General features: G+C 41.9%; 1 protein-coding gene across 2 annotated transcripts; it reads left to right on the top strand.

The window, feature by feature from the left end:
• Window positions 1–3,932: 3,932 nt before the first annotated feature.
• Window positions 3,933–13,505, top strand: LOC144530328 (protein NLRC3-like). Of its 2 annotated transcripts, XM_078269844.1 has the most exons (9): window positions 3,933–4,008; window positions 4,164–4,392; window positions 4,525–6,316; window positions 6,395–6,568; window positions 6,664–6,825; window positions 6,956–7,123; window positions 7,833–8,006; window positions 8,128–8,174; window positions 12,973–13,505. In XM_078269844.1, exons 1-9 carry the CDS (start codon window positions 4,006–4,008, stop codon window positions 13,503–13,505), a joined length of 3,282 nt encoding a protein of 1,093 aa, XP_078125970.1. In that variant the 5' UTR covers window positions 3,933–4,005. The 2 variants fall into 2 exon arrangements, with proteins under 2 accessions (XP_078125970.1, XP_078125973.1); XM_078269847.1 differs by lacking the exon at window positions 6,664–6,825 and having other exon boundaries at window positions 6,950–7,123.
• The last annotated feature ends 3,491 nt before the right edge of the window (window positions 13,506–16,996 follow it).

The following is a 16,996-nucleotide window of genomic DNA, read 5'->3' on the forward strand; positions in this document are numbered from 1 at the left end:
ATTTAAACCTCCCACTTATCAAATAAGTCTTATTATTTAATACAAGTTAAATACTAAGTTTTCAAGATTTCATAATGGCAGATAAATGTAGTGCAGTAAAAGTAGAAAGACACAATATGGAAATACTAAAAGTACAACAAACTCTGAAATGTTCCTTAGTGCAATACTTGATTAAATGTACTTAGTTACTTTACACCACTGCTGATGTTGGACCTGTTAGTTTTTATTATCAATGTTTAATTATTGTATTTAAGATGAAAATCAATAAATCATTTACCAGTTTATGAGGTCCATGGAGTTCAACATGCTGCAGTAAATCCTCCTTGTTATAAGATTAGATAAAACTTTAATGATCTCTAGAGAACAAACTCAGGTGTTGTAGCAGCACAAATACAGATGGAAGTTCAGATACCCAGAAAATAGTCAGAAATAAATACCTTTAGAAGAGTAAAATAGCATCTACTATAATACACCAGACATATATAAAATATGATTATATAACAAAAGTTACTGTTTGACTGTATTAGTATAGAAATATATCTATAATATGTTCTTAGAAATTAGCTTGAGATAGACCATGAGTTCAGCTGGTTTAGTGAAAGAAAGTTAATAATCTTCAGTTATGAATAATAATGTGGGTTGATGGTGGTTCAGACTCGGCCTCAAGTGTCTCCAATGAGCCAGACGTTCAATTAGAACTCAAAAGTCTCTCGGATGAGAGACGAAGCGTCTTCGAGCTGTTCAACAAAGTCCAGCTGTTCTTGCATTTAACCTTCCTTGGATGTTGTTGTTGTGACAGAGAGCATCTCTCCCAGCAGGTGTTTCCTCTCCAGATGAAGGTGTGGACTCTGCTATGAGTCAGTGTGAGGACAGAGAGGAGGGAGTCCCTCCCTCTAAAGCCACTCTGTGTGGGGAACATGACAGCCAGACCAAAGCTCAGAGGTGAGAGGACCATCTCTAACTGTCCACCAATCAGATCACTCCACCATCATTATTCACACTCAAAGCTCTGTGTGTGTTGTGTTTCAGCCCAGAGAAGCAGCACAGACCTGGACCTGGACCTGGACCCGGAACTGAACATGGACCTGGACCTGAACATGGACCTGGACCCAGACCCAGCTGTGTGTCCTTCAAGAGTGACGACTCAATGGAGTTTGGCATTGATTTCAAACAACATGACAGAAAGTACGTAGTTGTCAACTGTGTTCAGTAACACGTCCACTATTTCAGTAATTAAACACATGTTTCTTATTGTATTGAAACATTTTAAATTAGATATAAAAGCAGTAGCGGAGTGGCAATCGGGAGAGTCGGGACTTTTCCTAGTGGGCTGGTAGTGTTTCGAGGTCGCGAGGGCCGATCTGATATTAGTTCTTAGCAACACCATCCAGTGGCCCGCTGGTCAAACTATGCAGCCTCTTATTTCAATACAAACACAGGCTAACCAGAAAGCACTAACGAAGTGCAGGTCACAACCATGTCTAGGATTTTCAGAAATATAGGGGGATCAGTGAGCGGCCCCTCCCCAAATGGCATAGCCCTGGTTCGATGACGTAAAGCCATCAAACACCTCTTTTTTTCCTCGTCACGTTTGGAAGTCTATCAGTAACGTTAACAGATAGTGTGTGAGTCTAATGATGGAAAGTCAAAAAGAAAAGGGAAATGGTGGTGCTGAGAAGGTCAGACTCAAAAGGAAAAAAGTATGGAGGAGGAGGCAGCGAAATGCTCCAAAATAACGGACATGTTCCGGGCATCAACGAGTAAAGATACTACAGGTGAAATAAGCTAGCTTTGCTAAGTACCTAATGTCACAGCTAGGCACAGATGGGAATTAGCACCAGCTATCCAGCCAGCCAAAAGCTTGTGAAATTTGAAAGTAGCTCATAGTAAATATGATACAGATTAATGGTTTACTATTGAGTGGCTCTTGAATTTGTGACAACCAAAGCTAGAAGTACATATTGGGTTATGAAAACATCACACCTAATCAGTTTAAAACTCTGACTCTCCAATCACCTTGTCTTGAATCTGTAAGGTAGGTCAGTGGCTTTCCTTTTCTCAATTTGGCCGGCTGTGGCATAAGTTAGCTTGGCCCTCAGTTCCATAATAAATCAAGTGAGAAGTAGACTTCTTTTTGGAGCCACTGGAGTCGCCCCCTGCTGGAAGTTGGAGAGAATGCAGCTTTAAGGAGCTTCAGCATTGGCTTCACTTTTCAGACCCGGTATTTAAACAGTCTATGCTCTGCATAATTAATGTTGATACTAAAATAACATCATAGCTAAGGTGATTAAACCTCCACAGAAAGGGGGTAAATGTTATCTTTCAAGTATCTAACACCCAGTGTGGGAATGATTAAGTGAGGAGGTCATGACACTCAAAACAGACAAGCACTAGATTTTGACTAGCTATTAAACCACTGACAGGTTTTGTCTCAGTGTGTTGTGGGTGCAGTGCAGAATTTATTTTGTGTTTCTATCAGGAGGAATCTGGAAGAACTTGAACCCAACTGTATGTCCATGAAGAGTGACCATTCTATGGGTGGTTTAATAGACTTCAAAGATGGACGCCACTCTGTTGATCAAAGGTGAGGATTTTAAACTGATAATCAGCAGGACTAGTACATGTTTACCACTACAGGGAGTCCTCTGATTCACTGTTAACATCCAAATATTACTTCATGGACCTTTACCTTGTATTTGTCTCTGTGTGGATAGACATAAGGGCCCTCATTTATGAAACGTGCGTACGACCAGAAACAGACTTAGGACAGGCGTATGCTGATTCCTACGCAAAGCAAGGGATTTATCAATTTGAACGTGAGTCCAGCAGATCTGGCTCTTTTAAAAGACCTCTATTCGCCGGTACAACAGTGCACACGTATGCGCATGGGCCACGGTGGAGCGCTCCATCGGATTGATTAAGGGCAGATGGTTCTGTCTTGCATCAGCAGGGGGGGACCTACTATACACAGCAGAAAAATGTGTGCAGTGTCCAGCACAGCCCCAACTGGGGCTATACGAATGAGACAGGATATTATACCTCGCTTTTAAAAGGTATATTGTTATGTTTGGCAATGATAGCCTACTCAATACCGGAAACATGACGATGCACAACATTTTTATTTCTCTTTTGTTTCTCTTTTAAAGTGTCGTTAATGGCCACAAGTGAACGATTTATTTCTGCCATTGACCAAGTTATTTCAGCTTGTTTTTCCAGCCCCTCTGCTGTCAGGAGACAGGGTCAGGGTGGTGGTCCAGTACGAGGGGCGGAGGACACACGCTCTCCCTCACAGTTCTGACTCATGAAAAAAACACGAGTAAAATAAAAGACACTGCATAAACTCCCCTACTGTGTGTTTATTTAAATATAGGTAAACCACGTAGGCCTAAGAGATTGCAATATAAGCCTGTGAATTACTATTAGGACTATAGCATACATATGTCAAGGATGTAGGCTATAAATTAAATAAACTTCAGCTGGAGTCCAATTTACCACAGCAACACTGTTCACTGCATCAGTGATCTCTTTCCATTCGGCATTCTTTCTACAGCCTTTAATAACAGCTTTCAGGCTGCCAAATCTACAAACGTAAGTGCAAATGAACCTGAGATATCAGGGTTTCAATCTCCACCTCTGAAAAGTGCCGCTTCTCAGCCGGATTACGTCTCGCCATGTCGTAAATTGTAGGGGCGAGGCCTCAAAACCCAGAATATATTGGGGCGTGATATTTAAATTACGATCGTTTCCAGCCGCTGCATTTATCAATGTACGACCATTCTTACGCTCTGATTGGTGTGATACGAACGTTTAATGAATCACACGTGAAGCCTGTCTTAAGAGGATTTCTGCGCTCATATCTGCGATGGTTTCTACGTTAGGTTAATAAATGAGGGCCAAAGTGAGCTAATTCTTCCTGATTCCTCCACAGAGTGGACCAGGAGAGCTCAGAGGGTTCCCAGTGGTCAGTCTGCCCAGCAGCATCAAACACACCTGGACTCCATATTTATGGTCTGTACAACAACTACTTTTACATCTATTCTGTTCACAATCATCTCCATGCTGCCCTTTTTAGACCAGTTGATTGTCAGTCTGTCAAACATGGATCTGATGTTTGCTTCCATGATTTAATTTTCATTTGTCATTCATATAATCTTCTGTTCCAGCTGCTGGAGGAGAACATCGTCATTTTTGTGAAGAACGAGCTAAAGAAGATCCAGAAGGTTCTGAGTCCAGATTACCCAGAATGCTTAGAGAGTCAGAGGGATGATGAGGAGGTGTTGGACGGTGAGGATGAAGAGCAGAGGAGGAGCAGCAGAGAGGCATTTCTGAAGATCACATTGCACTTCCTGAGGAGAATGAAGCAGGAGGAGCTGGCTGACCGTCTGCAGAGCAGTAAGAGGATTTAACATGCTGGATAAATGGGACCTTTACTAATGTCTCCAGAGATGGACCAAAATATATTCATATACTCAAATAACATGTTGAAATATGTTCTTTGACTTCTTGATCTTCTTTTTTATTCAGGTAGTCCTTCTGCAGTTGGTAAGCGTAAACTTAAATATAACCTGCAGAAGAAGTTCCATTGTGTGTTTGAGGGGATTGCTAAAGCAGGAAACCCAACCGTTCTGAATCAGATGTTCACAGAGATCTACATCACAAAGGAAGGGACTGCAGAGGTTAATTATGAACATGAGGTCAGACAGATTGAAACAGCATCCAGGAAACCAGACCAACCAGAAACAAGAATCAGACAAGAAGACATCCTTAAAGCCCCACCTGGAAGAGAAGAACCAATCAGAACAGTGATGACAAAGGGAGTGGCTGGCATCGGGAAAACAGTCTTAACACAGAAGTTCACTCTGGACTGGGCTGAAGACAAAGCCAACCAGGACATCCAGTTCACATTTCCATTCACTTTCAGAGAGCTGAATGTACTGAAAGATAAAAAGTACAGCTTGGTGGAACTTGTTGATCACTTCTTTAGTGAAACCAAAGAAGCAGGAATCTGCAGGTTTGAAGAGGTCGTGTTCATCTTTGACGGTCTGGATGAGTGTCGACTTCCTCTGGACTTCCACAACACTGAGATCCTGACTGATGTTACAAAGTCCACCTCAGTGGGTGTGCTGCTGACAAACCTCATCAGGGGGAATCTGCTTCCCTCTGCTCGCCTCTGGATAACCACACGACCTGCAGCAGCCAATCAGATCCCTCCTGAGTGTGTTGACATGGTGACGGAGGTCCGAGGGTTCACTGACCCACAGAAGGAGGAGTACTTCAGGAAGAGATTCAGAGATGAGGAGCAGGCCAGCAGAATCATCTCCCACATCAAGACATCACGAAGCCTCCACATCATGTGCCACATCCCAGTCTTCTGCTGGATCACTGCTACAGTTCTGGAGGACGTGTTGAAGACCAGAGACGGAGGAGAGCTGCCCAAGACTCTGACTGAGATGTACATCCACTTCCTGGTGGTTCAGTCCAAAGTGAAGAACATCAAGTATGATGGAGGAGCTGAGACGGATCCACACTGGAGTCCAGACACCACGAAGATGATTGAGTCTCTGGGAAAACTGGCTTTTGAGCAGCTGCAGAAAGGCAACCTGATCTTCTATGAGTCAGACCTGACAGAGTGTGGCATCGATATCAGAGCAGCCTCAGTGTACTCAGGACTGTTCACACAGATCTTTAAAGAGGAGAGAGGTCTGTACCAGGACAAGGTGTTCTGCTTCATCCATCTGAGTGTTCAGGAGTTTCTGGCTGCTCTTCATGTCCATCTGACATTCACCAACTCTGGAGTCAACCTGCTGTCAGAAGAACAAACAACATCGTGGTGGTCTGAAGTTGTCAGAGACAAATCAACACGTTTCTACCAGAGTGCTGTGGACAAGGCCTTACAGAGTCCAAATGGACACCTGGACTTGTTCCTCCGCTTCCTCCTGGGTCTTTCACTGCAGACCAATCAGACTCTCCTACGAGGTCTGCTGACACAGGCAGGAAGTAGCTCACAGACCAATCAGGAAACCGTCGAGTACATCAAGAAGAAGATCAGTGAGAATCTGTCTGCAGAGAGAAGCATCAATCTGTTTCACTGTCTGAATGAACTGAATGATTGTTCTCTAGTGGAGCAGATCCAACGGACCCTGAGTTCAGGACGTCTCTCCACAGAGAAACTGTCTCATGCTCAGTGGTCAGCTCTGGTCTTCATCTTACTGTCATCAGAAAAATATCTGGACGAGTTTGACCTGAAGAAATACTCTGCTTCAGAGGAGGCTCTTCTGAGGATGCTGCCAGTGGTCAAAGCCTCCAACAAAGCTCTGTACGTGCACACACAACTATCTTTATAACTAGCTATCTTTTTCATTCATTTGTATATGTTTTGTTGATTCATCTTCAGGCTGAGTGGCTGTAACCTGTCAGAGAGAAGCTGTGAAGCTCTGTCCTCAGTTCTCAGCTCCCAGTCCTCTAGTCTGAGAGAGCTGGACCTGAGTAACAACGCCCTGCAGGATTCAGGAGTGAAGCAGCTGTCGGATGGACTGAAGAGTCCACACTGCAGACTGGAAACTCTCGGGTTAGTCTACCTTTTATTAAAAAAAGATTACTGCCTAAGCTTTTTTGTTCTTAATTCATCAATTATTAAATGAACTGTCTAAATATCTTTTTTAGGTTGAGTGGCTGTAACCTGTCAGAGAGAAGCTGTGAACCTCTGTTTTCAGTCCTCATCTCCCAGTCCTCTAGTCTGAGAGAGCTGGACCTGAGTAACAACAACCTGCAGGAGTTTGACCTGAAGAAATACTCGGCTTCAGAAGAGGCTCTTCTGAGGCTGCTGCCAGTGGTCAAAGCTTCCAACAAAGCTCTGTACGTGCAGACACATTTATCCAGATTAAATGTTCTTTATTGATTCAGAAAAAAATTACTTTTGTTTGTAATTGTGTTACTGATTCCTCTTCAGACTGAGTGGCTGTAACCTGTCAGAGAGAAGCTGTGAAGCTCTGTCCTCAGTTCTCAGCTCCCAGTCCTCTAGTCTGAGAGAGCTGGACCTGAGTAACAACAACCTCCAGGATTCAGGAGTGAAGCAGTTGTCGGCTGGACTGAAGAGTCCACACTGCAGACTGGAAACTCTCAGGTTAGTGTTCAGTTATTTGAAAACCATGACCCTCCGAGCTATTATTTTCTTTATGTATTAGTTATTAAATGGACTGACTTCACGTCAGAGAGGAGCTGTGAAGCTCTGTCCACAGTTCTCAGCTTCCAGTCCTCTAGTGACTCAGGAGCGTGTTTACAGTGTAGTGTCTTGGTTCACGGTATTCTGAAAGACATCTTTTGTTCAATGAAGACAGAATTAGCAGTGTTCTATATAGTTTATTTATTTTCTTAATATACACACTAACTGAATGACTCTGCATAAACAAATATTTCATAGTAAGACACATCACACCACCCCCAGGTAATCAGTTCATTGAGAATGGATGTGTCGGTGGCATGATGTCACCGTGGAGGTGCGATGCACCTAATAGTTGCAACACGGCACATAAACTGGACTTAGATATACAGTTAGGTTCATATGTAGATATACTGTACAATGACACCATTTTGTTATTTTGGCTCTGTACTTCAGGGCACTAGATTTTAAACGAACTAATGATTATGTGCTGAAAGTGCAGATTCAGGTTCAATTGAGAGTTTAGCTGTGAAAAGGATATGCCTGAACCAACACTACACTCCATTAGTGTTGGTGACAGTCATTTTGTGTGTGTGTGTGTGTGTGTGTGTGTGTGTGTGTGTGTGTGTGTGTGTGTGTGTGTGTGTGTGTGTGTGTGTGTGTGTGTGTGTAGTCTGTCAGGATGTCAGATCTCAGAGGAAGGCTCTGCTTATCTGGCCTCAGCTCTGAGCTCCAACCCCTCCCATCTCAGAGAACTGGACCTGAGCTACAATCATCCAGGAGACTCAGGAGTGAAGCTGCTGTCGACTAGACTTAAGGATCTAAACTGGAAACTGGACACTCTCAGGTATGGGCAGATGGACAGACAACAGCAGCTCTCACACTGTTTCTCTGTCACTAACTGATGGGGGATGGGAGGATCTGAGTGAGGTGTATGAAGTTGATTCTGACTTTGTTTCTTCCTGCAGGACGGACCATGGTGGACCGCAGTGGTTGAGACCTGGACTGAGGAAGTGTGAGTATGTTTAAAGTTTGATTTATGAGAAATTAGCTGCATGTTACACTAGATTTTTACATTTTCTTGACTGAAGTACGATGATTAATTTCTCCAGAGTTTCAGTCAATCTGTTTTCTATAAGTGTGGCTGGAAAGATGTTAGAATTCAATCAATACATTTAAAATCCACAAACGCAACAAACTGAACAAAGTGATCCAGCAGAAATAATTAATATAATTCAACAGTCTAGCCAATAGAAAGCTAACTTTGTTTCTTTTGATTTTCACTAAACTGGAGGAAGTTTAATGAACTGTATTTGCTGATTATTGGTATGAACATTCAGAATCAGAATCAGAAAAGCTTTCTTGCCAAGTACGTTTTTAACACATACAAGAAATTTGTTTTGGTGTTGTTGGTGCATGTCACACATTCTCTAAATAGAATATAAACAATATACGTATAGGTATGAATAATATAAGCACAAGTATAAGTACACAGTATGTATTAAATGAAAAATAAATTAAAGTTAAAAAATAGAGTCAGGGTGGGTTCCGGGCCTTGTTGATAAGGCTAGTGGCGTGTGGTTTTGGTCCTGATGGACCTCAGCCTCCTGCCAGAGGGGAGTGTCTCAAAGAGTTTGTGGCCGGGGTGGGAGGGATCAGCCACAATTTTCCCAGCACGCTTCAGAGTCCTGGTGGCGTTTATGTCCTGGAGCAGCGGCAGATTGCAGCCAATCAGCTTCTCTGCAGACCGAATGAAACGCTGCAGTCTGCCCTCGTCCTTGGCAGTGCTAGCAGCATACCAGATGGTGATGGAGGATGTGAGGATGGACTCAATGATGGCTGTGTAGAAGTGCACCATCATTGTCTTTGGCAGGTTGAATTTCTTCAGCTGCCCAGGAAGTACATCCTCTGTTGTGCTTTCTTGATGAGGGAGCTGATGTTCAGCTGACTCATGACTGGAGGTGCAACTGTTGGTATACAGGGAGAAGGAGAACGAACGCAGCCCTGGGGGGATCCGGTGCTGATGGTCTGTGAGTCGGAGACGTGTTTCCCCAGCTTCACATGCTGCTTCCTGTCAGACAGGAAGTCAGTGATCCACCTGCAGGTGGAGTCAGGCACACCAACCTGGGAGAGCTTCTCCTGGAGCCAGGGGCGGACTGGGACCAAAAATCGGCTCTGGCATTTTGGCCCAGACCGGCCCACCACATAAGATCACAAATACCACCTGTCCTTGCGCTACCCTGAATATGTATACCAACTCATACTCCTTAAAACTACTAATGCCATGTAATGAGTAAGCAAGAATCAATGAGAGTTGACACATTAAATATTTTTTTTAAAAAGTGTCATTTATTAATACAATAAAACGGTATACTCCTCATGAATCATAAAACAAGATATATATATATTTTTTATAATTTCACGACTGAAGAGGCCCTGTGCTTTAATTTGAAGAGGTCTATCATGAGTTTTTGTCTGCCAATGCAGATTGAAAAGCTGCAATTCTCGTTAGTTTGCATTACGTTTACGTTTACCTAGGCTACTTTAAGGACACAAATGCACAAGCACAAGGTTTGATGAACATAAGGTGGTGTTTTGCTTATTATTAAGATGTAGGCTACTTCGTTGAATGAAAGGTAGGCTAATACAGCCTTATAATAATAAAACGGTGAGAATCTTCAGTCAAGACTCAGATACCCGCACACTTAGCCAAACTAATGCAATCATACAGTGTAGCATGCCTACTTCTATTATAGTTGTCATCAACAGTTTGTCCACCACTTGTTTATGGCTTAGTTTCATCAAGGGGCAAAGTGTTTTAAGGGGAGTTGTGCTTACCGCATGTTGTACCCTCACTCCCTCATCTCTGTCCCTCTCCTCCTGAGTCTCCTCACTGTGCATGCCACTGCCACTGACACCACCACCACTATCATCAGCCACGGGAGCACACCCGACACTGCATGCAGGCAGAAATCCCAAAGAGGGTGCTGTTGAAAGATATGATGTCCTCTTCATTGTCTTGGTTAGCGTTATCCTCACCTAGCGCCACTTCACAGCTAGCTGCTTGGCTGTCTTTTCACTTTTTTATTTTATTTGAGCCGCTTTGGTTAACTTTGTTTCATTTCCGACTCATCTTGCTTCGTCTCTCTATGTGTACTTCCCATAGACAGTAAAGAAAATTGACACAGCGACCCCATAGACTCTGGACCATGCTCTGGACGGAGACCAGTCGGTACTTCCCAGTCCTCCTGTCACTGTGTGTTTATCTTTCGTGCCGTGCACCGTTACGGACTAGTCCATTTCATTGTGAAAGTAGGGGGTGTATGTGTAGGTACAGATAACCATGAACTGGACATTTTAACTAACTACTACCTCAACGTTCAATGTATAAGTATTTTGGGCCAGCCCAGTGTTAATTGAAAAAACAATGGGCCGCTGATCTAGGCCTACCCACTTTTATGGGCTGGTTCATGGGCCGGACCAAAAAAAATAAAGAAAAGTAAAAAGTGGCGGCGGTCAGCCCAAAAAGCACGTTGGCCCACCGGGAAAGTGCCTGGTATGCCAGATGGCCAGTCCGCCCTTGCCTGGAGCAGAGCCAGGATGATGGTATTAAAGGCAGAGCTGAAGTCCACAAACAGGATTCGCTTTGGTACATCGGTCAGAATGCATTTGACAGGACCCCAGTATCAGTTTACTGCACTTTGTATTAGGTTGAAGTCACAGCAATGCACAAGGCACTTATTCACTTCAGTCTAAATCTGTGAACCTGTGGTTTTGCAAACAGAAATGGGAGCACAAAGCATAGGGAATAAAGATACAATCCAACAATTAGTATACTTCACATTTTTAGGATACAATCATACATATTCATAACTGAACAAATAAACTAAATCACTCAATTTACCTTAATATCAAACTAAAGTGCTCAAAATGCCTTAATATCAAAGTATTATACATTTACAAAATACTTCTGCTAGTTTATAAATACGCATCGACATAACACTTTATTACACAGCTTGCTTGAATACGACAGCATTTGCTAAATAAGGGATAATGTAGAGCGAGGCAGTCGTTATAGCGAATACAACCCCGACAGGGTGATCAGGACCCCAAAGGGGTCTTGAATCAGCCCGGTCAGCTCCGAAATAGTCTGCATTGCAAGCTCCAAGATTAGGTTACTATGTTCTGCCTCTGTTTAGAAGTGGTGAATATACAGCTCACATTAAGTTAATACCAGATGGTGTTTGGCTTTTGTTTGATATTTAGTGTTGGCAAAAGTAAACCTCCCCCACCCTTGCTGCTGTACAGAGCGTGTCAACAGCCTGCTGCGTGCTGCGTCAGCAGTTTTCTTCTTCAGTTTTTACGTCAAGTTTTTCCTCAACCTTTTATTGTTCGGCCGTTTAGTTTTATTCAGTGATAAAATTAATAACATTTTGGCTAATCAGTAGCAATTCGGGGGAAACTACCTCAGACCCTAAACATATTAATAAGATATTCAAAGCCTTTTATTCCAAGTTATATTCCTCTGACACCAATGCAGTCTGTAAAATCCCCAGGCCCAGATAGATTTCCCTCGGATTTCTTTAAAGAAATACTCTACCCAATTGGCCCCACTGTTTCTGTCTTTGCTGAATGTTTTGAAACTGGCTCACTCCCCTCTTCATTTAACCAAGCATGCATCTCTCTTATACTGAAAAAGGACATAGACCCCTTGGACTGCACCTCTTATAGACAAGTCTCTTTATGAAATACAGATGATAAAATCCTTGCAAAGGTCCTGGTATTTAGATTGGAGACTGTCCTCCACAAAATCATCTCCCCTGATCAAACTGGTTTCATTAAAAATAGCCATTTTTCAATATCCGGCGTTTATTTAATATCTTATATGGCCCAAAACCTGCTGAACCAGAATGCCTTCTCTCTATGGATGCAGAGAAGGCATTTGATAGAGTAGAGTGGAGTTATCTTTTTATGGCTTTAGGAAAATTTGGTTTTGGTTCAGGGGTGTCCCATGATCCTGCTAATTTTTGCTATTGCCATAGAGCCACTCACAATGGCTCAACGCAGTAATCTACAAATAACGGGTGTGGAGGGGGTTGAACATAAGGTTTGTTGTATGCTGATGTCTTACTTCTTTACCTCACTAGGCCAGCCACCTCTCTACCAGCCACCCTAGAATTACTAGAACGTTTCAGTCAGTTTTCCGGCTATAAACTCAATCTTAACAAGAGTGAAGTGTTCCCAATAACTACAGTAAACAAGCACTTGAGCTGAGTTACTCAGACCTTCCATTTAAGCTTACCAGAGATCATTTTGAACACCTTGGGGTCTGGGTTACGAGGGAGTTTTCTGTTTTCTGCTTAAGACAGCTCCTGGAAAAATGGTCTCCACTAGGCCTATCTCTCACTGGGCGCATCAACTCGGTTAAAATGATGTCGCTTCTCCCAAAGTTTCTGTACCTTTTCCAGTGTCTTCCGGTGTTTTGCCCAAATCTTTCTTTAAGACGTCCTCGATTGTGGAAAATCCATCCTTCAGCGTCCAAAACTGACAGGAGGTATGGCTTTACCCAACTTCCAATTTTACTATCGGGCTGTGAACGTCCGATGTTTGTCCTACTGGCTGCATCTGGATCCTCTATGCCCGACCTGGGTCTCTATGGAGGCTAGCGCGTGTGGGCCAGTCTCATTGCCTGCCACACTGTGTGCAGCACTTACCCTTTCATCAAACATACCAATAAGTAATTGTCAGTAAAGTTGTTATTAAATCAACTGATGATAACCTGCAGCTGTATTGTGTCTTGTTCTCTCCATCAGATGCCTGTGAACTGGAACTGGACACAAACACAGTATACAGCAAACTCAAACTGTCTGACAACAACAGGGAGGTGACAAATGTGAAGGAGGATCAGTCATATCCTGATCATCCAGACAGATTTGAATCCAATCCTCAGCTGCTGTGTAGAGATGGTCTGACTGGTCGCTGTTACTGGGAGGTCGAGAGGAGAGGAGAGGTTTATATAGCAGTGAGTTACAGAGGAATCAGCAGGAGAGGAACCAGTAATGACTGTGGGTTTGGGTGGAATGATCAGTCCTGGAGTCTGAGGTGCTCTGATGGTGGTTACTCTGTCTGGCACAATCACATAATAACAAACCTCACTTCCTCCTCTGTCTCTAACAGAGTAGCAGTGTATGTAGACTATCCTGCTGGCTCTCTGTCCTTCTACTCAGTCTCCTCTGACTCCCTGATCCACCTCTACACCTTCAACACCACATTCACTCAGCCTCTTTATCCTGGGTTTAGGGTCTGGTTTGGTTCCTCAGTGTCTCTGTGTCCTCTGCAGGACTGAGAGTCTCTCCTGTGGACAGAAACACTGACTGAAGACCAGCTGCCACAGCTTCACCATCATACACACTACAGACCAAACATTAATAATTTGTGCCAATAAATCACATGTCAATTTAAACATTCAAGCCCATCTATCTCTATGCTCCTTTTCACACCGTATCCGAAACTTTCACTTGTTTAGTCTTGCACAACTGTTTAGGTTTCTGCAGATTTCGGATGGCAATTAAAAACAAGCCAACCGATAAAATGACTTTTGTTTAATGCAATCAATGGATTCTCTCAGACGTCAATCTCTGTTCATGGCTATCGATCATTTAGATCTCGCAGCATAGTGTCCTCTTTGACAAACAAAATAAAGATTATAAAGACAACATCTGGGGAAGTACAGCAGTTAAACTGTCTGCTCTTTATCAATTACTCTTTACTTGTACTTCACTTAGTTTTTAATATGTATGTTTTGATGTAAAGCACATTATGATTCTATCTGTGAAAAGTGTTCTTTAAATAAAGCTATGCTGAATTAATCAGAAAGCAGCAACTATTCATAAGAAAAACTTAAATTCATGTTTAACAATTATTTTGTAATTCATCCATGCTCTATATGTTTGTAAAAACACTGAAGTATATGTTGCCATGTTTTGCTGGCTGTACTCTGCATTTTGCATGATTGAAGATGGGGGTCTAAGTGCTGTATTGTGTACCATGTGTTGTGTATTGGGTTTGTGGTGTTATGCCCCTGGAGGCCAGGGTGAGCATATCATGCTCACACACCTGCAAGCTATAATCACTTTGTTCCCTTTGTGTCACTACACCCTGAGGAAGGCTCAAGCCGACACGCGTTGGTGTATTTTTAATGTCTCGCCCTATTTAATAAAGGCCTTTTATCACTTTTTGTAACCAACCTTGAGTGCTTGGACTTGATTTTTTATAATAATTTTTCTTCCTTTGTCATGTTTAACAATGTTTACACATGTCTTTAAATCCAGCAACATTATACTGTTAGATTTATAATGGAGTTTGGTGGGGGGTAGATGGACCTAAACAGACATGTTTCAGTGTTTATCTGGCAGCATTCAGGACCGTAATGGGAGAAGAAGATATTCATCTTGACCGGACAAACGGTCGATACGTCCCGGCTGCTGCCTGGTGTCCTGTCCTGGAAATGTCTCTGGAGAAAAAGAACATTGTTCACTGCAGCGAGCTGAAGGAGAGCTGCACCAAGCTAGCCACAGTTAGCCACACTGGCTGGACCGGAAACAGGGAAGTTATCTTCAAAATAAAAGAGCAACACGGAGGGTGAGTAAGGTTTATAAATACTCACCATGGACAGGGCCGTCCTTTACTATGCAAGAGTTTGGTACAGATACAGTTCCATGTCATGAATTCAAGTAGAATTAAATTAATATGTTTGGACTAAATGAGCAAAGAAACAAATTAACCTCATTGATGGTTCTGCTGATCGTTGGTTTTTATGGTAGAAAATTACAATAAAACATGTTAAACACTATAACAAATATGTTCATAAACCTGTTTTAAATTCACTGATTAAAATAAATAAGCCAAATAGTTACTGATTAATGTTCTATGTATTAACTAGTAGAGGTGGGAATCACCTCACGATACGACTTATGTCACGATACGATGTTATTGTGGTTTTAAACATATTGCAATATTCTGCAATATTTTACAATTTATTACCTTTTTTTCCAACTTCAAATTTTTCCCAGTTTCAAATGATTCCCAAAAGGAAACTTTGTCAACAATTGTTTTATCTAAAAAGATAAATTTCTGTTTCTTCTCACTTCAATTTTATTGCTGCAAAATGTGATTGTCAAGCAGACAAACTGACCAACGCATATATAATAATAGATCAATATTCAGCGTCTATGTATCGATACAGTATCGCAGAAACAGAAAAAATCGCGATACTTTGCTGTATCAATTTTTTTCCCTGACCCCTAATAACTAGTTATTTGAAGTTTTGTGATTGTTTGTGTTTTTTTTTCTACCATCAAAAGAGTAAATGTTATATTCTATGTATATTAAAAGCGACTGCCTGCTGAAATAGGACTTCACCCGACGTGAAGACGCAGCAATACCTTCTTTATTTCACCAAATCCACTTGTCTGTGTGAAGATACTTGTCAATAAAAACAAATCAGATTCATATTTAACGTATGTAATGTGTTACGGGGGTGCAGTCTTATTTCAGCAGTCTCTGCCAATGCCAAATAAGACTGCACCCCCCAACTCAGGATTGTAAAGTCTAACAATGACCCAATTAGCTTTACTTACATGTCGTCTAAAAGTCCTGAAAAGATTGTCATCGTCAGCCTTTGCAATCCTGAGTTTTTCCACATTACAGACATTAAATATATATCTGAATTGTTTTTATTGACAAGTATGTTTGCACAGACGAGTGGATTTGGTGGAAAGAAATGTATTGCTCCGGCTCTGTGTACCTGCTGGCTATGTATGTTAGGTTGTAGTACTAAAACAACGTGTTGGTGAATAGTAGTTTTATTTTGAATGTTCTGACAGGAAGTGTGTTTTATTCCCAGCGGCTTGACAGTGATGGTGAGAGGAGAGCGGTGGTGACTCTGCACATCGGGGCTTAAATGAAAGAGGATGCATGGAGATCTCAGACAGCTGGCAGGATTATTCATCCCCTTCTTCCACAGAGTGTCCTGTCTGCAGTCAGGTGAGTCCAACTGTCCCCTGTCCTGCTGCTGTTTGTTTAAATGTGCTCATGCCGCTCTGCAGTTTCTCATTCAGCCAGCAGCTGTACTGCAGGTGCAGCTTACCTAAAGTCTAACTTCACTATCAGCAGGAAGCTTCTGCATTGAGGTCCAGAGAGAGGAATTCCCCTCTGGCTGCATGCATTCTTCAAACCACACACAGAGTATTCATTCACTTTTAATCCTTGGAATTATTTGAATGTGTTGATGATAATGTTTTATTTTGTCATTCAAAGACAGATAAAAGACAAACCAGACACAGAAGGAGACAAATGGTTTGAGATTTGATTTTATATTAATACAAGAAGTGATCTTTGATAGAGATAGAGAATGTGTGTGTGTGTGTGTGTGTGTGTGTGTGTGTGTGTGTGTGTGTGTGTGTGTGTGTGTGATCTGAAGCTGGAGCTCCTGAGGTGGTCCCACAGTCCTTGTTCAAGGACCAAACTGTAAATAAATAAATACCAAACTATATATATATATATATATATATATATATATATATATATATATATATATATATATATATAGTTTGGTATTTGAGTTGGGTTTAAAAAGGGGAAAAGTAAAAGGAACCGCCTGTTGAATTAGATGCTCTATAAAACACAGGATTTATAAAACTATAAAAGGACAAAAGAGGAAAAACTAAAAAAAGTAGCATTTCAAAGATAAAATAGGAAAATGTAAATAAAGTAGATACTTACCTGACTGATTCTGAAATAAACCTGAAAGAAAAAGGGAACACGTGTATTTTATTT

The sequence above is a fragment of the Sander vitreus genome, chromosome 15 (genome assembly GCF_031162955.1).
Source record: "Sander vitreus isolate 19-12246 chromosome 15, sanVit1, whole genome shotgun sequence".
Lineage (NCBI taxonomy): Eukaryota > Metazoa > Chordata > Actinopteri > Perciformes > Percidae > Sander > Sander vitreus.